Source organism: Vulpes vulpes, chromosome 6, assembly GCF_048418805.1.
Source record: "Vulpes vulpes isolate BD-2025 chromosome 6, VulVul3, whole genome shotgun sequence".
Taxonomy (NCBI): Eukaryota; Metazoa; Chordata; class Mammalia; order Carnivora; family Canidae; genus Vulpes; species Vulpes vulpes.
In genome coordinates, this window is record NC_132785.1 from 110,929,928 (window position 1) to 110,957,168 (window position 27,241).

General features: G+C 39.8%; 1 protein-coding gene across 1 annotated transcript; it reads right to left on the minus strand.

Annotated features, from left to right (window-relative positions):
• Positions 1–2,058: 2,058 nt before the first annotated feature.
• On the minus strand, positions 2,059–27,237 carry ALKBH1 (alkB homolog 1, histone H2A dioxygenase). Its single transcript, XM_025996434.1, has 6 exons — positions 27,026–27,237; positions 24,038–24,146; positions 20,335–20,497; positions 7,702–7,792; positions 4,653–4,846; positions 2,059–3,241 (listed from the first exon to the last, which is right to left on the minus strand). Exons 1-6 carry the CDS (start codon positions 27,206–27,208, stop codon positions 2,812–2,814), a joined length of 1,170 nt encoding a protein of 389 aa, XP_025852219.1. The 5' UTR covers positions 27,209–27,237; the 3' UTR covers positions 2,059–2,811.
• Positions 27,238–27,241: the final 4 nt, after the last annotated feature.

The following is a 27,241-nucleotide window of genomic DNA, read 5'->3' on the forward strand; positions in this document are numbered from 1 at the left end:
AGAACAGTGCCTCTTGATAAAGAACAGTGCTCAATAATCACTTCTCGAATAAATAAATACATGAACTTAATCAACCAATTCCCTGTTGCTGGATATTGAGCTTATTTTGGACTTTCACTATTACATTCTTACACAAAAATCTTATGGACAGCTCTAATGACTTCTTTAGACTCAACTCCTCTAAGTGACATTGGGTCAGATGATAAACACTTTAAAACAAAATGGAGATGACCATCTAGTTTATCATTAAACCATATCACTTCTGAGAGGACAAGGGGACAGAATTTAGGACTGCAATTACATTCCTCCTGGCAGAGTGTCATCTGAGTATTGTTTGCTCCAGGTCTAACACTGTGACTCTACTCTTCATACTGCATATATCCTACATCGTACTGAGTATCTACTTGGGCATTTTTGGTACAAAATAATGGAGGAAAAAAAGATCTTCCCCTTGGCCCCTTCCTCTAGTTTCAGGTTCCTACTTAGGTGTCTAGTTTCCTTTCTGAGCATCCCACAAACACCTTCTGTGCAGGGCCAGATCACCTAGGCTCTATGGTCTCCCCTGCTTCCACTTTAATGGTCATGCTAGCATGAGGAAGCAACCACAGGGCATCTCTAAATGACTGTGACTGTGTTCTGATAAGACTTTATTTACTACAGACACAGAAATCTGGATTTCTTCTAATTTTCATGTGTCATAAAATACCATTCTCCTTTTGATGTCTTCTCCCCAGCCACTTGGGAACGTTAACACTATTCTTAATCTGTGGGCAGTACAAAAACAGGAGGTCAGTCAGCATTTGCTGCTTCTTGAGTTAGAAAATGTCTGGTAGACAACTAAAACCCTAGAGGGACCATCCTCATGTAAAAGGTAGAAAAAAAAATCCCCGGTTTTCCTTTCTCCACAATTCCATAATCTTCTGCTGTGAAAGTAGAGTTGCATTATAGATCTTCAACTACATGTTCCAAAAATAAACATAAATAAAAATGAGGGAGACAGAGAATTTGATGGTGTAAACAATTTTTCTCACCATCCCACTCAATCGGCACATCCCTAGAGGGAGTGTGGGCTAGGAGACCGGAATCTGCTCTTCTCTTGGCTGGCCTGTCTCTACATGCTTCTCGCAGCACATATATCTCACTTCATGAAGTGTTAGTTTACAGTTTAAGTAAGTACTTTTTGTACCAGTGTTTTCTAAACACAAGTCAGCACCTTTATCTGATACCCAATTGACTAAAGAGAAAACTATTCTAATACTGAAGGATAGGTTGACCTACTGGATTTGCTAAGTGACAATATGTGGGTTTCCAATGGGTCAGATACAATATATACTATGGAGAATTTAAGGGATTTTTTCCAATGGTAATTTTAATTATATAAAATTTTCCCATCACGGAACTAAGTTTTGAACCTAGCTATTTACATGTAAGGGACGAATCTATTAATTTCAGTTTCTTAAAAAAAAACCAAGTATCAAAAAAACCCCCCAAAAACCAAGTATCAAAATATGAACTCAATATGCAATATTCCTAAGAAGAAAAAAGGCAAGACAGAGAAATGCAGATTTGGCAAGTCTTGTCTCAAGCAGCAGGTATCCAAGTGGCTTTCAGCCAGTCGTCCACACAAACAAAAGGCCCTATGTAGTAATAAAAGCTTGACACTTTGTTATAAAGGAGCTCTAAATTCCTATTACATTTAAAATATTAATATCCTTCTAGGAAGATGGTAGTTAATACTATCGTCATGTCATGGATGAGGAAACTGAGGCCCAGAGAAATGTAAAGCAGCTCAGCTAGGGGTATGGTGAGTTAAGCTGGTAGGGGTATGAAGATTAAAACTTGGTACTTCATGCAGTTTCCAAGCTGTCCACGATCACAAAAGACAGCAGTGACTGGAATATCAAAGAATTTTCTCTTCTGTGAGACAGTCACAGAGAATACTTAGGGCAGAGCAGGATGGTGCAGGGCAGAAGCAGCTGGAGGGCTTCAACAGGAGCAACAACGCAGCAAGTAAAAACTAATCCCAGATTTACTAACCCTCAAAGATTGATACAGATCTTTAATTTAAGATAGAGAAAGTTTATTCATGGAGAAAACAGTTACCGAACACCCTTGGGGCTTTTTTCATCCAACAATTAAAATTGCATTAAAAAGCCAACAGGAAGAGTTTAGACCTAAAAGAAATCTGAAGAAACTACTGCCCCTCTTTCCTTGGGCTTATATATATTTTATCTTTTAGGCAAAAGAGATAGCTGTGATTAATTTCTTTCTTAGGAGATGAGGTTTTTAGTTCCGTTGTCTTAATATATATAGGATTCTTCTGTGAAGGCCAGAGAAGACAGAAGATCACAGACTCTGATGATGGCTGGAAGAATGAGGGTGAGACTAATGGCTGGTTCTTGGAACCACGATTTTACCGTAAATCACTAGATGGGGTAGTGGGAGGGGTGTCAAGTTTCCCACTTATAAAATCTGAGGTATTTTAAGGCTCCAGTAACATGGAAACTCACTTCTATTTCCCTCACAGGTAACAGCAGAGGTTGGGAAGACTGTTCTGGAAGGTCAGAACTCCTTGGACTTATCCCACACATTAGTGGCAACATCTAACCAGACTGGACCATGTCAAACATGTCTCTGAGCAAAGTGGCCAACTACTTTACTCTTCAGGATGCGTTCCAAGGCAACAGTGTGATCAGTGATGAGTTGCTCCCTGTCTGTTTTTGGCTTGTCTTGGTGCTAAAGTCTATGGCAATATAAGAAAGCGTGGTCGTTCACCGTAAGACCTGAGTAAAGGAACCAGCTCTCCAAGTCTCAGCTGTCAGGGTCGAGCTTCATTCGTTTTACTTGGCTATTGTCATCGTCCAGGTGGCAGAATCCTTCCAGGGTGAGGTCTCTTTGATTCTCCTCCGCGGGTTCTGAAGGGAAGTCCTGGTCTGCGGCCAGTACCTGTCGGACAGTCATGTTAACACGAGCAGTTTTCAAGTAGCGGGTGCACACTTGCCAGTCCTCCTCAGAGCAGGGTTGTACCACGGAGTCTCTGGGGAGAACGGCTGGCAGAGGCGTCTCCAGGCAGCACGGCAGGCTTTCCCCCTGAGGACTTGGAAGGACCCTTGGGACTGCATGGTTCAACAGGCGACTGAAACCTGACATTACCATGATGTCACCACTGTGCATAAACATGGCTGTGGGAGCTTCGTCTCTTTTGAGGCCGCCCAGGAGAAAGATGGCAGACTGTCCAAAGCTAAAATAAAATAAGTACAACAATACACGAGAGTCAGTTCCTTTACTAACCATGGCTTGGAAAGTTACTGCCAACTGGCTTCTTTTCTCATTTCAGCTTGGCACTTACTGCTCTCACATACTTTTTTTTTTTTTTTTTAAAGATTTACTTATTTATTTATTCATGATAGATATAGAGAGAGAAAGAGAGAGGCAGAGACACAGGAGGAGGGAGAAGCAGGCTCCATGCAGGGAGCCCGATGTGGGACTCCATCCCGGGACTCCAGGATCGCGCTCTGGGCCAAAGGCAGGCGCCAAGCCACTGAGCCACCCAGGCATCCTCTTTTTTAAACTGTGCTCAGACCCTTCTCTTCTGGCTCGTGTCTATAAGTGAACAACCCATGATCTGCTGCTCAAACTGCTCAAAGACCACAGGACTGCTACAAAATAAAATCTGAAGCAGTTAAATAAGCAGATTAAAAATTTAGTTTTACTATTACCCATATAAGTTTTGTAAGATGAATCTTTAAGATTTAAGCCTTCCAATGAATTATTTGAGTCCTTTCCTATACCATGCCTGCTCACTTTAAAGATAAGGCAATTAATAAAAGACTGTTCAGGCACTTTCTTTGTGTGATACAAGCACAGCACTTTGCCCAATTTAAACTTATGTTTAGGGAGACAAGGAGAGTACATTACTCAGGCTTCTCTGCTTTACTCTTCCCTGTTCCAAAAAAGGTTGCTTCACTCACCTTACAGCCTTCCACTTGCCTATTCCACAGACACTGACGATACCTCTCAATACAAAAGGCAGGGATACCTGGGTGGCTCAGCGGTTACACATCTGCCTTCGGCCCAGGGCATGATCCTAGAGACTCGGGATTGAGTCCTGCGTCAGGCTCCCTGCATGCAACCTGCTTCTCCCTCTGCCTGTGTCTCTGCCTCTCTCTCTGTGTCTCTCGTGAATAAATAAATAAAATCTTAAAAAAAAAAACAAAACCAAAAACACACAAAAGGCAGATTCCATGCATTTTAAACAAATATTATTATTATTATTTTTTAAAGATTTTATTTATTTATCAGAGACACACAGCGAGAGAGAGAGAGGTAGAGACACAGGCAGAGGGAGAAGCAGGCTCCATGCAGGGAGCCCGACGTGGGACTCGATCCCAGGTCTACAGGATCACGCCCCGGGCCAAAGGCGGTGCTAAACCGTGAGCCACCCGGGCTGCCCAAACAGAAATATTAACTGTAATTTGGTTACTACTCTTCAGGACAAGGCTAATTTTACTTATGATATCATTGCTAAGACACCCAGAAGTAAAGACTATAGAGTCCAACCATTTCTTAAAGTCTCTGTTTTTATTTATCTTAGCTAGAAATGGTTTAGAAAAAGGTATGAAGTAATAGAAAGTAATCTCAAACCAGCTTACCTGAAAGACAGCAGGGGTTTGGAGTGATCTAGTTCAGATCTGTCTACGTGGATTCCCAGTGTAGAGTCCAATCGGTAGTAATTCAGGATACCTGCTTCAGCTCGGAAACCCTGAAATCCACAGGCTGCAGCTACTTGCTCTGAGAGGAAAGCCAGGTCAGAAGGGAAAGGTGTATAATGATCGGCTGAGTATTTCTTTGATAAAAGTAGGGAAAATAAGAAAAATAAACAATGATCTCAGGAAAACAGGAAACTGTGGCATTATAAAATTTTTTATCTATCTTTAAAATTTAACTTACATGTAATACAATAACATAACATGATTTATCCATCTGTTTTTGAGGCATCCAGTAATCTAATAATGAGATATTCAAAATACTGAGCACCTATTACATGGTAGGCACTATGCTATAATCAGACAAATTCTCTCTGCCGGAGTCATGAAGCAATTACTAAGTCTCTCTTTGGTGTACTTTCATCCTAAATAGGATCATTCTCATAGGATAAAAAAGCAACACAACATTGTCACTGCCAAGAGGTATTTGATGACTAACTGTAAAGTAGTATCCTGGAACAGAAAACAGATATCAGTTAAAAACTAAGAAAACTGAAGGAAAGCTAAGAAACCGTGAATGAAATATGGACTTCACTATTACTATTGAAATAATGCATTAACATGGTTCACTAATTGAGACAAAGGAACCAAAAGAATGTAAAATGTTAATAAGAGGGAGAACTGGGTGTGGGGTCTATGGGAACTGGGTGTGGGGTCTATGGGAACTCTGTACTATCTTTTCAACTTTTCTGCAAATCTAAAACTATCCTAAAATACAAAACTTATTTAAGAAAAATAAAGAAAGTAATTCAAATATGATAGCCAGTTTGATTTTGGGCCCCTCAGCCCATAACATGGTTTGCTGCCCATTTTATTGGTCAGTCTGATGAGATGACATGCTCAAAACATCTGAATGGAAACTTAGACTAGAGTCAAGGCAGGATGTTAAAATGGAAGTAATTTTCAGCATTTACCTTCTAGAAATGTCTATTTTTAACATGTAAAGATCACGAATTTTTTTTCTTTCCTTTCCTTTTTCTCTTAAGTAAAACAAAACAAAAAAAATCAAAGGGCAGAACACTCATTCTCTCTACCAAATCCAGCAACTGAGGAGGACAAGGCGGCGGTCTCCTATGCACACGAGGATGCAGCCTGCTCTGGCTCGGGTGAGCCTGGCAGCCTGATGCCCCTCCTCTGTCCTGCTACTGCTCTCATGGCTCCCTCAGACCTATTAGCAAACCCACACCTGTCTCCTGTCTCACATCTCCACTAGTGCCCTGAGGTACTCCAACTGTAGCACCAAAACCATAGCCCTGGAGATCACGTCTTCACTTTGGCAGAAGCAAGCTTTTACTTAAGGTTAAGGAAGACTTTTGTGAAAAGTCTGATGGACGGCCAAGCCTCCTCACAGATGAAATTTGTTTTATTTTTTCCTTCTTTTCCTGAACTGCCCATAAGAAGAGTTCCTATTTAATTTCCCAACACTAAGGATACAGCTAGAGAACTTCAAGGCAGTCCTCCAAAAGATCAACAACTCAGAGCTGCTATTCCAGCACTAGGTTACCTCTGTGGGTTTTCGACCCTGTCCAGACAGTCTACGCACGAATCTCCCTACTTCTCTTCCCCTTTTCTCTGATTACTCATTCAAGGTTTCTGATAATTTTTCACTCCACATTTTTCTTAGTAAATGAGAGTAACTTTAAGTCCTTGGGGAATAACAGTATTGACAATAAATATAACATTCTAAAAAAAAACAATAAACTAACATGTATTGTGTTAATGCAGCATTTAACTGCTCAGAACAACCGGGCACTGCTGTAATCACGATGTAGACATTAAGTGTCTGACGTATGCACCCCCCTTTATGAGGAATACACTATCCCCTGGAAGGCAGATTCACACTGGGGTCAGCTAACCCAGAGAATCACCTGGCTATTTCCTCAAACACAGGTATCCAGTCTTTCATTGAATCTGCATTACTGAAAGTGAGAATTATATCATGAACATTTTTGTGCGACATTCATCATTATTTTAAGTAGTTAATATATTTGTTAATAAGCTGGGTTGACTGAAACTATGGAACTTTTATTTATTCATTTATTTTTTAAATCTATTATGTTCTAAACCATTTTATTTTATATTTTTAAAAAGGTTTTTAAAAAAATTTATTCATGAGAGACAGAGAGGCAGAGACACAGGCAGAGGGAGAAGCAGGCTCCATGCAGGGAGCCCGATATGGGACTCGATCCCGGGACTCCAAGATCATTCCCTGGCCCAAAGGCAGGCACCAAACCGCTGAGCCACCCAGGGATCCCCACTATGGAACTTTTAGAAAGTAACGAGTTAGTAAGAAGATGATCTCTACTAATTGGTTTATTCAATTTATTTTCAGAATTAGTCCTTCCACTTGGTGGCAAACATCTCATGGAGACAAGAGGCACTAGCTTGCCTGTGATAAAGGAGGCACTTTCAGAAGCACAGAGGTCAGCAAAGAAGCAGCTACCTCAAAAAAAAACACAGAACTTTGTTAACTGTAGGACATTCTTTCCCATCTGTGTCATGCTCAGACCTTATATAGTTGGCAAAGGTATCTTTTAGGAGTTGATGGACATTATTTTACTCCAAACAGATATTACATAGAAAATAAAAGCTCAGCAAACATTAAGCAATTACAGAAATAAAAGTTTTAATCGAGAATTGCTCTTGAATGCAATAAAGAAACATCTATATCCCTGAAACATATTTAGAGAAAGCACCAATGACTTCTGATGAAATATTATGACCTAAGGGCATATGAGAAGAAATTTTCTCTTCGGAGAAACTATTCATTCCTCTTGAGACATTGTTATCAAGAGGATTTTAAGAGATAAATGAAAGATCCTCTCACAAATGGATAATCTGATACTTTAAAAGCTTGGCCAGGAAGACATCAATCTCCAGAGCCCAAGGAGTGTAAAAGCAAAAGACAATGGAATTCACAAGGAAATCTGCATACCTTACTATCCCAGTTATAATGGTAGCCTAGGGTCACCCAGCGCAACTTCTCTAGTAAACTTCTGGGTCTCCGTTTATTCACTTCTTTATACCTGTGAAGATTGGGGACAAAAGAAGATTTATTCACCTCAATGACAGCAATTGCCCTTTGCATGATGGAATTTGGTATTCTTTGGTATAAGTTATTATTAGTCAAGATCTTGATAGAGGAAGTGAGAACAAAGGAACTGATCAAAATATAAAAACACTAAAAAGCAGGTTTGCATTTTTAAAAAAAGATTTATAGATTGGGGTGCCTGGGTGGCTCAGTTAGTTAAGCGTCTGCCTTCAGCTCAGGTCATGATCCCAGGGTCCTGGAATCGAGCCCTGCTTTGGGCTCCCTGCTTGGTAGAGGGCCTGCTTCTCCCTCTCCCTCTCTTGCTCTCCCTGCCTATGTGCTCTCCCTGTCAAATAAATAAATAAAATCTTTTTAAAAAATAAAGATTTATATAGATGTATTCATTAGAGAAAGAGAGAGAGAATGTGCATGGGTGCACATGCGTTTATGTGTGTGGTGGCAGTGGGGGGTGCAAAGGGAAAGAATCCAAGCAGACTCTACTGAACAGAGAGCTGGATGCAGGGCTTGACCTCAGGACCCTGAGATCATGACCTAAGCCAAAATCAAGAGTCAGATGCTCAACTGACTGAGCCACCCAGGCACCTCCTCCCCCCATGTTAGCATTTCTAATTTTTAGACCTTGATTCTAAATCCTTTGCTGAATGGGATAAATTTTAAATGGCAAGTCTCCAGCATGGCCATAATGATAAAAAAAAGGAAAACAGAAATATCTTTACCTATCCATTGGAAATGGGACCAAGGGCACCATGGGTAATTTAAATTTGGCTAATAGAACATGTTCCATTTGGTTTGCTAGGAGTAGGTAGGGTATGATTAATCACAGCAATCACTATGTTTATAATGCTGGTGGTTTCCCAGAATTATAGGTTGGGGAAAAATTTTGGCAAAATATACATTGTATACAATCAAAAATAACTGGTTTAACATGACTTCTTCAACCCTGTATGACATAGCTTAGAGAATTGAGGCTTAGCTAACAATTAAGGACCTCTGTAATTAATTTGGTTTCTGACATCTCCTTGTTCAAATACAGAAGGTTTCTGTAAAACAGAGAGGTGCCCTTTCTGTAATTACATCTTATCTGATCAAATCTATGGGATTAACTACTCTTTTTCTTTTTTTTTTTTTTTAACTACTCTTTTTCTAAAGAGAAAGAAGCTTCTTTGATTTACCTTTAAATATCTAAAAATACAAGAATGCTAAATCTAATGCTATGTAATTTGCATCATTAATCGATCAAATTTTTTTTGGTCCAAGGACCACTGCTGCTTAAAAAAAGATTAGTCTGCTTTAGGAATTCATATTTTGACAAGAGATGACAGATAAGTATAAGAAAAAATGAAGGGAAAGTTCAAGGCAATATGAAATCTGTACTGAACTGAATAGCACGAGATTTTGAGGGCCACTGGAATTAAGAAAAGGGAGAGCTCAAAGTTAGCTGTCTAATCAGTTAAGGCCTCAGTGGGCAATACAAGCATACCACATGAGCAGAAGCAAAGGACTTTATTAATTAGAGGTTCATACTGTAAGTGGCACTCGTCTTGATGTTTGACAGCGTTTACATAATAGATCCTATCTGTCCTCACAGAGTTTACATTTTTAGGACATCATGACACAGACACACATCAAGGCCAGATGCTAAAAGGAATGGTATCAACACTGGCTTACTAAGGAGAGCAGTGCTGAAAAGAGGCAGAGCAGATCTGAATGCTATCCTTTGAAAGGCCTGCTTACAAGGTTGGTTGTTGGCAGGCATCTGGAACTTGGAATTTGGGGAGGTTCATGTCATTCCCAGAACTGCTGCTCACTGTGCCTAAACTTCCTGTGCAAAACGATATGGTTTATGTTACACAGCTGCTTTCCTTCTGAGAGTCTGAATTTGGAATGTGTCACACAGAGACTATGTGACTGGGCACTGAGCTTCATAAACAATCTTTCGCACATGTTGTCACAACTTGTTATTGGTAGAACAAGCATAGCTTGTGTGACTTCACGGGGAGAAAACCCCAGAAGCTTGAGCCCGGTTTTTCCAGGACTTTGCTCAATGCATCTTTTCCCTTCACTAATTTTGCTTTGGATTCTTTGAACTGGAATAAATCTTATCTACGAGGACAACTATGTGCTGAACCCTCCTGGTCAATCACCAACCTTGGGTGTGGTCTTGGGGGACACCTGGCACAAGACATGATTAGCAATTTAGGGGAAACTATATATGTGTGGCCAGTGAGTACAGCTAGCTGATGTGAACAGCTACCATGTAAAACCATCATTCATTATTTACATCTTCTATGTGTAAAAACTAAAAATGGGGGGGAAAAAAAGGAATGCATAGTTACTAACACAACCTGACTTCTACCAATGTTTCTTCAGCTAAAGATACAAATAAAAGAATTCCCTGATGATCCCCTCTGGAGAACATAATCTATTTTAGTAGCTATGAGATGGAAAAATAAGGATGATCTCTCATTACTGGACTCCTGTGAATACTGTGGCTAATAGTGTGTACCCAACTTAGTTTCCAAATATTAATGTTCAGGAGAATCACCTAGTTAAAACTAACAGGGCTGGACCCAGACCTATAAATTCTGATTCAGCAGATCTAGGATGGAGCCTAAGAATCTGCATTTCTAGTAAGTTCTCAAGAGATGGGGATGCTGCTGAACCAGGGACACTTGAGAAACACTATTCTAGCTAAAATAAAAAAAAAATACTTTCCATCTTTCTAAATTGATAAAAATATCATTTTATTCTTGATGAAGAACTCACACAATTATTATATCAAAACTAGATTGATCTAAACAAATATAACAATGCAGCTCTAAAAATAATTCAGGGGGCACCTGGGTGGCTCAGTCGGCTAAGCATCTGACTCTTGATTTTGGCTCATGTCATGATCTCAGGGTTGTGAGATCGAGCACTGCATTGGGCTCTGTGCTGAGCAGAGAGCCTGCTTGGGATTCTCTCTCTCTTCCTCTGCCCCTTCTCCCAACTCCCCCTCTAAAAAAATAAAAATAATTCAGAAGGTGATGGTATTTAGACATTCGATATGGCATCACCAAACTGCTTTTACATCAAGAGTCAGTCTAAAATTCCTTAAGAACAGGGCATACACTATTATAATTAACACAGGTTTATGGTATTATTAGTAAGAAAATGGTCAAAATCATAGTAATCACCAAGCATGAGTAGAATCGTCCTGTAACATACATTTAAAATTTTGTTTTTAGGAAACCAAAAAAATATCTGTTTTCTGCCTTAATTGTATCACTATAAGGAAGGCTCTGGGCTTTGCCTTGTATTACTGAGGGGGACTGGTGCAAGGGTGTAAAAACATTAAGCCCAGGCCATCTAACAAAAAGGAAAAAAAAGCTTAAAGACTTGAATAGGGCAGCCCGGCTGGCTCAGCGGTTTAGCGCCGCCTTCAGCCCAGGTCGGGATCCTGGAGACCCAGGATGGAGTCCTGCATTGGGCTCCCTGCATGGAACCTACTTCTCCCTCTGCCTGTGTCTCTACCTCTTTCTCTGTGTCTCTGATGAATAAATAAAAATCTTTAAAAAAAAAAAATTGTATAGTCAAAGAAAAGTTGTGATCACTGGGTGCACCATTTTGAGGATGATTCTACACACAAATACACATTTTGTGTAATGTGTCAGACCCATGTAGATATAAGGTTCCACCTGTCACTTGCTATTCACTTTTGAGAACACAAGTTCAATTTTTGTCTTTGTATTGAATTTCTGGTAGGAAAGTAACATTATAAAACTTGCCTTCAAGATATGAACAGGGCAGGCCAACATTAGCCACTTCCTGTCTTAGCACTACTTGGGGACCATTCTGGTCCCTGTGACCTTTGGGTAACAAAGATTCCAAAAAATTCACTCTCGAACACTGTGAATAGTTTAAGGCCAAAACCAAGTTTAACACACTCCCAGATGACCTTCAAGCAGGAAATACTGATGGATTAATACAGGGAGTACGCTGTTCTCTTTTTAAACCTGACCTGTCCAAAAGGTGGCCAAGAAGGCTCAGTGCCAACAGAGCTGCCAAATCCAGTCTAAGGAATGCGCAGGATATGCTGGCATCTAACTTTGAATCTTTATCCAATTATCCAAAAGAATGTTTTCAAGCAAGTATGACCTTGATTCTTGGTTCTTACTGCAAAGAGAAAAACGCTAAGCTCCCTGCCCTTGCTGTAGCTCTAGGCACCAGCAGGAGGACGGATGGGCAAGCTGGCCACCTTCTCCCCTGGATAGCAGTTTGCTCACTTTCTGTCATGGATAAGTGCTTTCTCTAAGTGCTGGTATTTCTCTCCACAATCACATCCCATAATGCTTCTTTCAACTGCATCCTAACTGGGTGGAAATGAACCGTCCTGCTTGTCCACTCTTTGTGTAGTGGGTAGTTTGTCTCATAACTAAGCGCTGGTATTTCCTTTCCTTCCTTGTTTCAAGGAACAGTAGTGAATCACTGAAAGCAAAAGTACTCAGGCAGAAAAGATCTCAGGTTGTTTATGATAAAAAGCCTTAAAAATCCTATTACAAATATTCTTATTTTCTTAAAAAATATTTTATTTATTCATGAGACACACACACAGAGAGAGAGAGAGAGAGAGAGAGAGAGAGAGAGAGGCAGAGACACAGGCAGAGGGAGAAGCAGGCTCCATGAAGGGAGCCTGATGCGGGACTTGATCCCGGGTCTCCAGGATCATGCCCTGGGCTGAAGGCAGGCGCTAAACTGCTGAGCCACCCAGGGATCCCTCTTTCTTCTTCTTCTTTTTTAAAATAATTTATTATTTATTTATAAGAGACACAGAGATAGAGAGGCAGCAACATAGGCAGAGGCAGAAGCAGGCCCAATGTGGGACCCTGGGATCACTCCCTGAGCCAAAGGCAGACGCTCAACCGCTGAGCCACCCAGGTGTCCCAAGTATTTTTTTCAATCATTTAAAACAATTTTTATTTACTTAAGTAATCTCTACACTCAATATGGGAATTGAACTCACAATCCCAAGATCAAGAGTTGCTCTACTGACTGAGCCAGCTGCACACCCCACTTTACTATGGTCTTTATGTGTAACTCCCACATCTCCCTCTGACTTCATTCCTAACTCAGTTCCCTATTTCCAAAGGCATACTGGCCATCTCCATCTGCATACTCCACAGGTATTTCAAAAACTTGAATCCCTAAACTACACTAAGGATTATCTCTGCTCCTTCTCCTCCTCTAATCCTATTTCCATTAAAAATCTTAATATATATATAATGTTAAAATGAACATGGAGATGCAGATATCTTTTTGAGACAGTGATTTTATTTCTTTTGGATATATACCCAGAAGTGGAGTTACTAATCTTCTGGTAATCCTATTTTTAATTTCTTTAATCTTTTTAAAAAATTTTTATTTATTTATGATAGTCACACACACACACACACACACACACACACACACACACACACACAGAGAGAGAGAGAGAGAGGCAGAGACATAGGCAGAGGGAGAAGCAGGCTCCATGCACTGGGAGCCTGACATGGGATTCGATCCTGGATCTCCAGGATTGCGCCCTGGGCCAAAGGGCAGGCGCTAAACCGCTGCGCCACCCAGGGATCCCTAATTTTTTTAATCTTTAAAAAAATTTTATTTATTTATTTATTTATTTATTTATTTATTATTTATTTATTTAAAAAATTTTTTTTGAGGAACCTTCACAGTTTTACATAAATAATTAGTGTTATTTACAACAGCCAAAACAAAAAACACCTGAGTGTCCATTGATAGATGAATGGGATAAAGAAAATGTGATATACAACACATAATACAAGTATCATCTAGCCATAAAAACGGAAATCCTACATTTGTGACATGAACCTTGAGGGCACTGTGCTAAGTGAAATGTCAGACAGGCAAAGACAAATACTATATGATCATACTTACATGTGGTATCTAAAAAATCTAAACTTGTAGAAACAGAAAAGACTGGAAGCTGCCAAAGGTAAGCATGGGTGGGTATGGGTGAGGTGACAATGTGGTCAAAAGGTACAAACTTCCAGTTACTTATAAGTAAGTTCTGAAGATTTAATGTACAGCATGGTGACTACAGTTAACAATACTGTATTGTGTTATTTGCTAAGAGAGTAGATTTTAAAAGTTCTCATCACGAGAAAAAAATTTCTAACTATGTGAGGTAACTGTTGTTAACTCACCACAATAACTGTTTTGCAATATACACATATCAAATTGTTGTACACTTCGAACTAATATAATGTTTTATGTCAATTATGTCAATAAAACTGAGATAAAACCCCATTTTTACCCTAGAAGTGCTAGCAATAAATTTGTGGATAATCCTTAACTTGTCTCTTTTTTCTTATGATCTCTTGGTCACCAAGCCTTGCTGACAATGTCTTTTCCAGGCCTTTATCATTTTTTGTATGGCTTTTAAGCTAAATTCTTTTTAAATTAAAAAAAATTTTAAATTTATTCATGAGATACAGAGAGATCCCAGGATCACGACCTGAGCCAAAGACAGATGCTCAACCACTGAGCCACCTTGGTGACCCAAGCTAAATTTTTTATTGTGTTTTTGCAATGACTAAATTTTCAGTCCATTTTCCTCACTGCCAGAAAAATTACCTTTCTAAAGTGAAAAATCTGTTATTAATCTGATGAATTCCCACTGTTTATAGGTCAAAGCCCATACTTGCCATAAGGCATGCAACACCCCCTTACATTTTCTGGTTCTCACCTTTCTAGTCTCACCTCCTATCTTTTCCCATAGGGTGCCCTACCCTCCATCTTTCAATTTTGGCCATACAGTTTTCTCTACTGAAATGCTCTCTTCTCTCCTATTCTACTCTCTGTACGGCAGATTTTTCCGACTTGCTTTTTCACACACAATTTAACCTTACTTCTTCAGGGAAATCTTTTTCCTAGTTTCAGGCTCTCCCTCCACTGTGCCCCTATAGTACGCCTTGCAACTTCTATTTGCCTACAAGCTTCGGCATAAATTCTGTAGGTAAGTACCCAAATTCTTCCTTTAATAGTCCCTTCCTCAAAGGCAGGGACTTTAATCTTCCTCTCTTACCATCAGATATTTCCTAAAATACAAAAGTATATTATTTAATCAATTAATGAAAATAAGATGGAAAGATACTATATAGTCTTTAATTGATCCTTCTCAAATTCAGCATGTTTTTATCAGGCTAACCAAGGGGATATTAATTTAAAATAATATTTAAAGAGCACTTTCTAGTATATACAAAGAACTGTGGTAGGCATCAAGGTTACAAACACTTCAAGGTCTGAGGCAGAGGAGGGGCATGACAGGCAATGGGAGGGAGAAGGGCACCATGACTGGATACACTATAACAAGTGCTTATAACAGCATCAGAAACAGTCTTAAAGGAGTGGAAAAGGGAAGGGACTAATTCTGTGTCCACACTGAGGATATTAATGGGAAAAGTGTTCACACATACAAAAATGGATGTAAAGTATTTCACAAGCTAAGTCATGGGTTAGAGAAAGCAAAGTTGCTTTATTTGAATTAATATTTCCCCTTGTCTTATTCTTTAAAAAGTTATTTTTGAATAGATAATATATTCACAAAATTCAAAAGGTATAAGAAAGAACCCACTAATTAATTCCACAAATATTTATTTGGTAATTACCAAGCACTGAAGACTAAAAACAGAGGGCAAGGCGATAAAGAGTAAAGGAAATGGCAGACTATTTTTAATTTAATGATAAGGGAATCGTCTCTTATAAGATGACAACACCCAAAAGACTTGAAGGAAGCGCAAATCACTGGTTAGTTTTTTTTTTTTTTTAAAGATTTTATTTGACAGAGAGTATAAGCTGGAGGAGCAGCAGGCAGAGAGAGAGGGAGAAACGGGCTCCCTGCTGAGCAAAGAACCCACCATGGGACTTGATCCCAGGACCTTGAGATGACCTGGGCATGACCAGGGCATACGGCCAACTGACCAAGCCACCCAGGTGGTCTAAGTCATTGATTATCTAAAGGAAGAGCTTTCCAAGTAGAAGGAACAGTTTGTACAATAGTGTGAGCATGTTTGATGTGTTTAAGGGAACAGCTGGAGGCTACAAAAGCTGGAGCAGAATAAATGAAAAGGAATGGCAGTAGGTAAGATTGGAGAGGTGGCTGGGGGCTGGTTTCACCAAGGTCTTATAGGCTATGGTAAAGACTTTTGATTTATTCTAAGGTGATGGAGTTGCATTAATGAATTTTCACTGGCCTTTGTCCCTGGTTCTTGGGAGAGAGCTTTTATTTATTTAGTATATCTTTTTATTGGAATTTGATTTGCCAACATATAGTAGAACACCCGGGGGGGGGGGAGAAAGCTTTTAAATCCTAAAATTTCCAGGAGGAATTGGAGTATCTTTGTTTTACAGTGGGCCCTAGGACCACAGTTAAGGAGATAATTCAGGATGTGAGCTTGTCAAGCTAGAAAGACCAACCAAGTTAATTAGAGGGGTTGAGGCTTTCAGTCAAGTGATGTTAGATGAACCTCAGGGGCTGGTTTGGGGGCTAGATATTGAGTAAAATCATGTAGCTAATAATTCAATCATGCCTAAATAGTGAAACCTTCCAAAAAAACCAAATACTAAGTTTGGGAGAGATTCATGGGAAAATGACACATCCTGATTCCATGGAAATTCTGCATTCAGGACCCTCCCAGACATGTCCTACATGTTTCCTGTTGAATGGTCCTGATTTGTATCTTTTTTAAAAAAATATTTTATTTATTTATTCATGAGAGACACAGAAAGAGAGAGGCAGAGAAATAGGCAGAGGGAGAATCGGGTTCCATGCAGGAAGCCTGATGTGGGACTCGATCCTGGGACTTCAGGATCACGCCCTGAACTAAAGACGTAGGCAGATGCTCATCCACTGAGCCACCAAGGCATCCCTGTATCCTTTATAATAAAACTGTAATCATAAGTACAAATGCTTTCCTGAATTCTGTGAGTTGTGAACTTAAGAGGGTCATGGTTATGGAATGCATAATTTGTAGTCAGTTGGTCAGAACTGTGGGTAGCTAGGGATCTCCCAAACTTGTGGCTGGTGTCAAAAGTGACAGTGACTTGGTTGGAGGGCATGCTCTCAACTTGTGATATCGACTTTGAATGACTGCATCAGAACTGAACTGCAGTACTACAGATGAGAAACTGTAAGAGAGGTGCTTTGATTCCTACACTTAATTAGAAAACAGACTGAAGAGAGGCGCCTGGGTGGCTTTGACTTTTTGCTCAGGTCATGATCTTGGAGTCCTAGGATCAAGCTTTGTAGCAGGCTACCCATCCAGTGGGGAGTCTGCTTTTCTCTCTGCCTTACCCCCTTACCCCCACTCACGCGCATATGCATGCACATTCTCTCTCTCTCAAATAAGTAAGTAAAATCTTAAAAAGAAGAAAACAGACTGAAGAGGTATTAGAACAAACACAGGGAGACAGGCTAGAAGGCTACTGCAGTAAATGGTGGTGGCTTAGACTAAGGTGGCTGTGACAGAGAGGCTGAAAATCGATTTTACTTATTATGACGGTAGCCCTACTATATTTGCTAAAGAGTTGGATTTAAGATCCTTGAATGGCTGCACAGTGGCTATGTTCTACTGCTGTGGTATGTTATACTTGATTTACCTGATCTCTTGCTGACACTTAAATTGTTTCTCATTTTTTTCCATTACGAATAATGCCGCAATAAAGATGCATATACCTAGCTACTATAGTCTTGTGCAAGAATCTCTAGCTACACTATCACTCACAATAAACTCTGAATGAAATAGCCCTAATTTTGTCAACAGATCTATTTTTTCCTCTAAGTTCAAGTCTTTCTTCATTTCCTACTTAGAAGTTTCTCCTCTGGGGGAAAAAGAAAAGTTTCTCCTCTGACCATAGAAAGTTAAAATGGAAAGGATCCTTAGAGGTCTTCTGGTTCAACGGTTCTCAATACAGATGTTACGGTCAATAATAAGAATCTCTAGGGAAACTAATCTTCTTCAGTGACAGACCCTCTTTCTTTCTGACCTGCTCTGGGAAAGTGGGGAGAGCTAGCATGTATTGTCCAGGTTGATTCTGACCATGATCCAAACACCTGAAATGGCTTATCAAGTCCAATCCCTTTGTTCCCAAATGAGGAAATCCAAATATATATCATATAATGAAAGAAGAAAAATAAAGTCCTAATCGATTTTTGATGCCATCAGCAATGTCTGAGCCTATCACTTTCTTCCAATCCTTGACAACAGAAGACCACCGTATTTTTATTTTTGCTGATTTGCTAGATAAAACAAAACAAAACAAAAACCTCACCACTGTTTAGAGAACGATTTATTAAAGAGGTTCATCTGAACTATCTTAGAAAATGACAATTTTCTAAGATTTATGCAGTCATTTGTCAGAAGGAAAAAAATCAATTACTTGAAAATACAGGCTGGTTTAACAGCAAACTCTAATATTTCTAATTTCAAACAACCATAACCTTCCTTTACTTTCAGTTCTAAAGAAGACGTCACTGAAACCTTACAGAGGGTGTTTCCCACTGCTCCTCTGCCTTTCCCATAACCTGCAGACCAAGAAGTCTTGAAAGGAAAACAATGAATTTTAGTTTTGCCTGTTTCAACTAAAGGAAATCTTCTATTTCCCCTATGGAATTAGTATAGACACAGTTTAGGAAAAGTGAACCATTAGAGATCCTGAGTTCAAATAAAATACACAAAGCCAGCACAGTGGTTTTAATAGGCTATTCTAGAGATGTCTCACATACTACCTTGTTTAATCCTCGTACTATTCAGCGAGGGAAGGAGTACTATGAGGCATGGAAAGGTTAAGAAACTTGCTAAAATTTATACATCTAGTAAGTGGCAGACCTGAGATGTGAACCCAGGCGATTGGACTCTGGACCTAGTGCTTTAGGTCACTAAACCCTTTATCCTCTGGCCTTAATCTAACTTTTCTGCTTCATCTCTTACCAATTCTATCCATCATTTTCAGGAAACATGTTCTATAAACTACCTCCAATCTAGCCACTTGAGTGACTGTTCCCATAATATCGTTTAAATTCTATCTCTGTACCTGCCAAACTATTTAATTATGTCTCTGCCCTCAACTAACTTACAAATTCCTTGAAAGCAGGACCTGTGTCTTATCTGTCTTTGAATCTCTAACACTCAAGCACAGTATCTGAAGCATAGTGGACACTCAATAGGTATTTGTTGAACAACACATGAACTCCCATATCCTATGCTATTTCACACACCAATTTACTCTGCCTTGAATATTACCTCTTTGCTCAGTCTGCTTTCTTTACCCCAAACAGCTTTCTTGCTTTTGACAGGAAAACTCCTAATCGCTTCTGAAGACCCAGTTCAAATGGAAGGAGGAAAAAGAGGAAATAGATACAATTAAAAAATAATTTTTTCTTCTTTTGACACCTCTTTCTGCCTAGAGGAATTATTTCTCCCTCCGGCCTCCAGAGCATTTTTCTGAACACCTATCCTAACACTTTCTAAGCTCTATTATAATAATTATTCCTGTTGACATTGAGTTCCTGCCACAGACTATGCACTTCTGAATACAAGGACTGTGTCCTGTGAATCTTTGTACCTCCAGTGCTTGTAGCATCATGCCTGGGACACAACTAACCTTCAATAAATACTTGTGGAATGATGGGGCACCTGACTTAAAAAACAAACAAAAAAACACCATACACACACATACACATATTTATTTATTTACATATTTGTATTTGTCAACGAATAAAAGGTGCACAGATTAGTTTAGATTGATTAAGGTGCACAGATTAGTTTTCATGAGGAACAACTGACCTACCATAAAATTCTTAGTAGCAGTAACTTCATCTAGGAAAGCAGAAATAAAGAGCTTTTAGTGTTAATTTTTTCTAGAATATCGTTAAGTCTTCAAAGAAACTCACTTTATTTTTTAAAAAAATATTTTATTTCTTTATTTGAGAGAGAGTGAGAGCACAAGCCAGGTGGAGGGGCTCTCCCGCACTGCGCAGAGAGCCTGAAACGGGGCTAGATCACAGGACCCAAGATCATGGTTTGAGCCAAAGGCAGGCGCCTAGCTGACTGAGCCACCAAGGCGCCCCAGATTTTACTGTTTAAATAATCTCCACACACAATGTGGGGCTTGAACTCTCAACCCCAACATCAAGTTACATGCTTTACCACCTGAGCCAGCCAGGTCACCTGGCTGGAACTCACTTTAACTAGAAAAAGGGCTGAAGCTGAATAAAAATGGACCAGCTGATGATTAATGAGGATGAATCTGAGATTCAAGCTATGATAAGGAAATCTTTAAAATGGATCTCAATTTAATGTAACTGTCAAAGCATTTGTCCAAATGTTCCCAGGGGAAAGAATATAATTGTGCTGTATTTGCATGGAAACAAGGAAAAATAGGTCAGTTAATTTCACTGCATTGTTCTGGGGTAGTTCCTCTAAAGATGTGCAGTGACCTGAGCTGAATATGAACACTTACCTGAGGAGCTCTTTGCTCTGTTCCCACAAGTCCTGGGTCTCTTCTTGGCTCATGTGCTTGTCCAGATTACATACATTAGGTTTCTGGGAATATAATTTAAGGCACTGCTTCACCCAGTGCCACTGGTAACCTGGGAGGAAGGGGTTTGGGATGAAAATAAATCCTATACAAAGATGGGGAAAAAAGGAGAGAAGGAAATTCTCTGTCAGTTATTGAGATAATTTATTTTTGTTGACATCCTTATACCTACTACTTTATTACTTATTCCCCATCCCCTTTTGCTTATGCTTTATGGCTTCCACATTTATAAGCATATGCTTCTATTCTCCAATTTCAGAGGAAGGAGAGAGAAAAACAAATTCTCAAGAGAAATAAATACTCCACAATTACTAATTGTGTTACTCCAAAGCAAACTTTAGAATTGATAATGCCAAGTTACCCCTCAAATTTGTACCAGGTATTTATCATTTACAAAGATAGTAGATGCTTCCTGCTATTACTACCTTTGTGATACCTTACTGTTCCCCCTTGACCTTTTTTGTTTTCTAATATCTGTCTAACAATACTTATATTAAATTCTCTCAGTTAAAATAATTGGTGTGACTTCTGCCTCCTGTTGAAATCTGAATGACAGAACAGAGAAGAGAAATAGTGTGAAGTACATCTGCTCAGTATGGCATGATGCAAATACCTACAGCATGTGTGCTGAAAAGATCTTTTGTGAACTTGTAAGTAATCTAACGTCATTTTTCTCCCGTGTAGAAAAGGAATAACAATACTTACCCAGAATCCTTTGTGTGGTAAGGATCCATTCATCAAACATTCAACAAACACACACTATGTACTTTCTTAAGAATTAGAGATGAAAAACTGTCCTTAGTGAAGCCCCTTGGAGAAAGGAGCTTCTTTCTTTCTTTTTTTTTTTTTTTTAAAGATTTTATTTATTTATTCATAGAGACACAGACAGAGACATACAGGCAGAGGGAGAAGCAGGCCCAATGCAGGGAGCCTGAGGTGGGACTCGATCCCGGGTCTCCGGGATCATGCCCTGGACTGAAGGTGGCGCTAAACCGCTGAGCCACCTGGGCTGCCCAGGACAGCAGTGATTTATGCAGATAACACCTTGTGGAAGACTGGGTATGAAAGGAAACGAGTTTGAGGAGCAGTCATGGAAGAATAAAGAATTTAAGAGTAGATTTATGTTTTTTGGGGGGTTTGGAAAAGTCTAAGCATGATTACAGATTATGAGGAAAGAACTAGCAGAGAGGAAAACAAGATGGGAAAGGAGCAGAGCAAGGTCTTGAAAACTGGAAGAGGTTAAAGAAGGTGGGATCAACAAGGTGAAGGGACTGGCTTTGAACAGAAGGTGCTCCTCTTCCTCTAAAATCGGAGGACAGGAATGAAAACATTTGTTTCTGAGTGTTTTTGCCACTTTTGCATTTCATGACTAGCAAAATTCTCCAAATAATTTAAGAGTGTGACAGGACTGTCAATATTTTGAGAGGGGAAAAAAAAGATATGAAAAATCCCCAGCAACTTACCCACCTAACAGCATTATTTCACAAAATAAAGATTATAACATTCCCTCAAATACTGGATACCACTGACCCAGTGACAGACAGATGAATACCTCTTAAAGCAATCTACTCTAGACAACTGCTGGCCTTCTTTTCACTGAATTAAAATTTGCCTTTAAATTTTCATGCATTGATCTTATTAAATTGGGACACACAGAGCAACCCCCAAATTAGTTTCTTGGTCTATAAAAAATACCTCTACCTTTCCAGCTAACATTTATCAATCATTTACTGTGTGCTAGGCAGACCTAAGTACTTTAATGTACTCACATTTAATCTTCATAAAAACCTTACAAAGTGAGCATCTTTTTCACATTTTATGCATCAGGAAACTGAGGCCAAGAGAGATTAAGAAATTTGCCCAAGGTCACACAGTGGATGGTATGAACTTGAACCCAGTGAATGATGACTTGAACCCAGGTAGCTTGGGTGTCAGAACCTTAACCACTAGTATGCAATGCTTCTATCCCTTTGTGTGTATGACAACCTTTCAAATGTTGGGTGCTGTCAGGTTCCCTCTCAGGATTTACTCTTCTTTCAGACCCTGACCTGCTCATTCTTATAAGGATAGGTTGTGGTTACTTAGGTTCTTTCACAATACGCAGAATCCAGAAGGAAACACCATCCTTCGGATCAAGTCTGAATAAGGGGAGACTGTCATTTTCCATGTTCTGGACATTGCACTTTTATTAAATGCAGCTTACAATGTTAGGGAAGATAGAATGAAGTCCCTAAGGACAAAATGAGATACGAACTCACAAAATGTGAGTTGTGTGAAATCCTAGAAACCCTCAAAATTAGTATTGGACAATAGAAAACCAAAGTGGGGTTGAAAACTCTGTAGTCTGAACAACGTGTTAAGGGAAGAGGGCATAGGAACAGAGAAACACAGCCTTGAAAATAGAAGATAGGCCTGAAAGGTCAAGGGCAGCCTTCAAGAACAGAAAGTACATAAAAGACTACTGGTGATGCACACTCCTCATTCATCCAAACTCACAGGGAGCCATGCTGTCTGTGACTCTTCTTTCATGAAGAACTAAAGTGCATGACAGCTTTTAGGTAAGTACTGAAGCCATTATGCTGTCCTATATTATTAACAAATACATCAGTAGTCCTAACGTACTAAGAGTATGACACAGACCTGGCCCGTGGCATAATGAAAATTAGTATTTTTTTTTTAAAGATTTTATTTATTTACTCATGAGAGACAGAGAGGTAGAGGGAGAAGCAGACTCCTTGTGGGGAGCCTGATGTGGGACTTGATCCCAGGACGCTCAACCACTAAGCCACCCAGGTGCCCTGAAAATTAATTATTTCTTTTTAGGGATTCTTCTTGCTTTTAATCCGTATTTGAAATCACAAATACAATGTTAACTTTATGTTCTCTCCAAGAAAAAGGATGACAGATAAAAGATTATATGGCCAAATAAGGTATTTCTGTATTTTCTAAATAGCTCATAATAATTAATCTACAATGGCCCCACAATTAAAAAAAAATAATAATAAGGGCACTTGTCTGGCTTAGTCAGTATGATGTGACTCTCAACCTTAGAGTTGCAAGTAGAGGTTACTCAAAAAAAAAATTAAAAACATTATCCATTTTTCATTATGTTCTTAATTTCTGTATCTGTAAACTGAGCTACCCAATATTACTGAAGTTCAAAATGCTAGATTATTTAGCCTATTAGGACTTATGATCCTATTAACTCTAATGTTCTTTTCAAAAGCTCAGTCATAATATAAACAATTTTTAAGTTGTTGTGTGTTTTTTCCCCACACGAGAACACAGATATTTTGTGACTAGAGCAACTATTATGAATTATTCGATTATTCAACGTAGTTCTTCTGCCAGAGTAGGTGTTTGGAGTTGTGGCAGGGAGCTGAGAGTCAACATCCTAATTTTTGATTTTTATCTGGTGTGTCACTTTCTGTACTGTAAGGGAGGCACTACTGACCCCTATCCTAACTTTTGGATATGTTAAATAGATGTAAATCTTTGATGAGGGAGAATTTAAAAGGAGTTTGGGAGTAAAATATTTGTGTTTAGTTTTCACGTGCTATAACTCCTCCCCTGAAATTAGACAAATGATTAAATGATTTTGTTTTCTGAGGTCAGTTGCACTCACCAGGATAGCCTTGGAGTCCATAGGCTTGCCATTTGCTGACTGGCTGAAGTCCTGCTCTATGTGCATCCTGGTCACTGACAGAAGACACACTCAGCTGAGATTTGACCACCTGACAGGAAGGAAAGAGAAGTCAGAGGGCTAAAGCTATTTTGCAGGTCAGCTCTGAGAATTCCAAATTTCTGAAGATATTTCTGGTATAAGGCAAAATTAGGAGTCCTAAGTCTGGGCTCCTAAACTCAATTCTACCACTTGGTTGATGTAAGACTTACAGAAGTCACTTCTTAGAGCCTCAGTTTTCTCATCTATGTACTAACAAATACTAGAAAGTGATTTAAAATTAAGCAGTAATGAGAAGCAGGATGATTTTGGCCTTCAAGATTACCTTTTTGGATGACACCACACCTTTGTGGATTTCTTTTAAGATTAAATTGTGGGCATGGGTGCCCACAATCCGGGTGGCTCAGTGGTTTAGCATCGCCTTCAGCCCAGGGCGTGATCCTGGAGACCGGGATTGAGTCCCATGTCGGGCTCCCTGCATGGAGCCTGCTTCTCCCTCTGCCTGTGTCTCTGCCTCTCTCTCTGTGTCTCTCATGAATAAAATCTTAAAAAAAAAAAAAAAACTCTAAATTGTGAAAAGTGTACTGAAATATCCTGTCAGAATTCTATTCACCTCAATGTGGCCCAACATAATGCTTCCAAGGCACTAGTATACAGTTGCTATTTAAACAAACTTATGAGGAACAATAGGCAGGGGAGGTTAAGAGACTGGAAGAGAGTGCTCCAACCAGACAGAATAACTGTTTCAGTAACACTGGAAAGTCTGTTTGCTAAAAGCAGAATATTTATTCTCTTTTAGATTAGATGAAACTTCAAATTTAAACTCAGAGCTTTTGCCTTTATTAGTTACTTAGAAATTAAGCTTTTCAGGAGCTCAAGTTTTCTTTGCATGTAAGAGCATCTTACTGATGGCTCATTAAATTGGTTAAGGGATCCAATATTTAGTCACTGAAGACAGAGAACATTCATAAAACAAGTATTCTTTATTCTTCCATTAACAATAAACTTAGAGGGGAGCCTGGGTGGCTCAGTCGGTTGAATGTCTGCCTTCAGCTCAGGTCATGATTCTGGGGTCCTAGTATTGGCCCCATATCAGGCTCCCTACTTGCTTGACAGTCTGCTTCTCCTTTTTACTCTGCCTGCAGCTCCCCCTGCTTGTGCTCTGTCAAATGAAGCAATAAAATCTTTAAAAACTCTGAAGAGTCTGTCTTGTCTTAGAATACATCAAATGCTCTCTTCCAAAATGACATGATCACTTATCCTATTAACTTCACCAAGGGTAGAGATTTACAGAAAAAAATACCAAGTAGTGGCTGGTGTATTACCAGTCTCTGTAATAAAATGTTATCTGGAACTCTGAGCCAGGTACTGGTTAAGAAGTTTTTATTTCAAACATTTTGTAATGATTTGTTAGATAGATTATACTTAATAGTCCACTGTAATTGAGCAACACCCTCCTATCTGAAGTTTGTAGACCTCCATGCCAAGCTGAAACAAACCTCTGTGTTTCAAAAAAGCTTCTCCTTCCTCCCTTGCCTGTTAGCCATGATTTTCTTCCCTGCTCATCACTTGCTCTCATAGCAACTTCTCCAATTTGCTACTTTCAATCCATTTTGAGCTGGGGAACTAAATACCCTTTTTTTTTTTTTTTTAAAGATTTTATTTATGATCAGAGACACGGAGAGAGAGGCAGAGACATAGGCAGAGGGAGAAGCACTAAGTTTTATATACTCAATGGATAGGACATTTATTGAGTGCTTACTGTTTGATACTGTGCTAGACACAATATCCTTTTCTCACAGGCTTGCTTACATTCTAAAAGTATGTTTTTTGTTTGTTTGTTTTTTTTTGAGAGAGTGAGTGTCAGCACAGCAAGGTGGGCAGGAGAGAATCTTAAGCAGGCTCTGCACTGAGTGTGGAGAGGAATTGACCTGATGACACTGAGATCATGATCTGAGCTGAAATCCAGTCAGATGCTTAACCAAGGCACCCTCATTCTATAAGTATTTAGGTACTGCAGCAAAACATAGGCTAAAGAAACTGAATGAGGGTCTGAAGGTCTGTCCGTGTATATTATTCTTAGAGTGCAAACTTTGTGTCCACGATTTTGACAATTCTAAGACCATTTCTGCTAACAAATGAAGCTCCTAGGAAGCGGAGTTCTTGACAAACATGGTATTGCTGTAGCTCCAATTTTGTTCCGAGCTGTTACTAAGCTTAGAAAGAACCCTTCAACCAGCCATCTGTGGACAACATCAAGGGCAAATTAAGGGATCAGGGATTCCCAGTGTTACAGCGGTTGTAAAGAAATTATGCATTATTGTATAGTTGTAATTTCCCCTGTGCCCTCTGTCATCCTTTATGTTTCTTTTCTTACTTTCTATGGGGGAAAGGCAGAAGTAATGGGCAGCGCTTGGATTCGTGTGCCCTTTATTTTCAAACGTGTAGAGATTACCTCAATCTTTCAACGCCCTCTTTCTAAAAGGCCCGGAGACGACAGGAACTAGTTTTAGGGACAACGGTTTAATTAACAACATTGATCCCTCTCAATTCTGGGATAACTCGGGTAGTTTTTTTTTTTTTCCTTTTTTCCCCAAGCTGCTGAGTGCTATCCTAACATCTACGAATACGGTTTATGGATTTTCACACAAATCGAAGTAGAGATGCAAATGCACACTTAATGTTAGGCACGAACACCAATTCCCAAGCATTCTTTGAGGCCGCAGCCAGGAATGGCGGAGTGGAGATGCCGGCAACGCAGCTCTTCACGCCAAAGTGAGACACTTCGTGGACAATTAAACTCCGCGCCCACGGAGAGCGGGAATTACTAACAGTCTGGAAGAGAAAAGAGGTGAGCAGGGCCCTAAAGGTCCTCCAAGAAGCCGGGAGAGGTCAGCTGACCCGGGGCGCGGTCCTCTCCTCTGTCCGTACCTTGCGGGCACCAGGCCCCGTGCCCCGGGCTGTGTGGGCCGCCGAGAAGTCAATGACTGCTCCCAGGTCTGCTGTCCCGGGGCGGCTCTGCCGGTAGAAGCGGAAAAGCTTCCGAAAAGCGTCCTCCCCTGGCTCCGCCGCAAGCGTCGCTACAGAGCCCACGGCCGCCGCCATCTTCCCCATGTCGTCGTCCGGCTTCTTCTGACCCGGAAGCAG

What these genes read in the sequence shown, in the direction of transcription:
- ALKBH1 (XM_025996434.1), bottom strand. Translation starts at nt 27,208, where the DNA reads ATGGGGAAGATGGCGGCGGCCGTGGGCTCTGTAGCGACGCTTGCGGCG. An exon ending in CAGAGCAAAGAGCTCCTCAG is followed by an intron (nt 7,793 to 20,334) that starts GTAAGTGTTCAT and finishes CAATCTTCACAG; the next exon opens with GTATAAAGAAGTGAATAAAC. An exon ending in ATTATAACTGGGATAGTAAG is followed by an intron (nt 4,847 to 7,701) that starts GTATGCAGATTT and finishes CTTTTATCAAAG; the next exon opens with AAATACTCAGCCGATCATTA.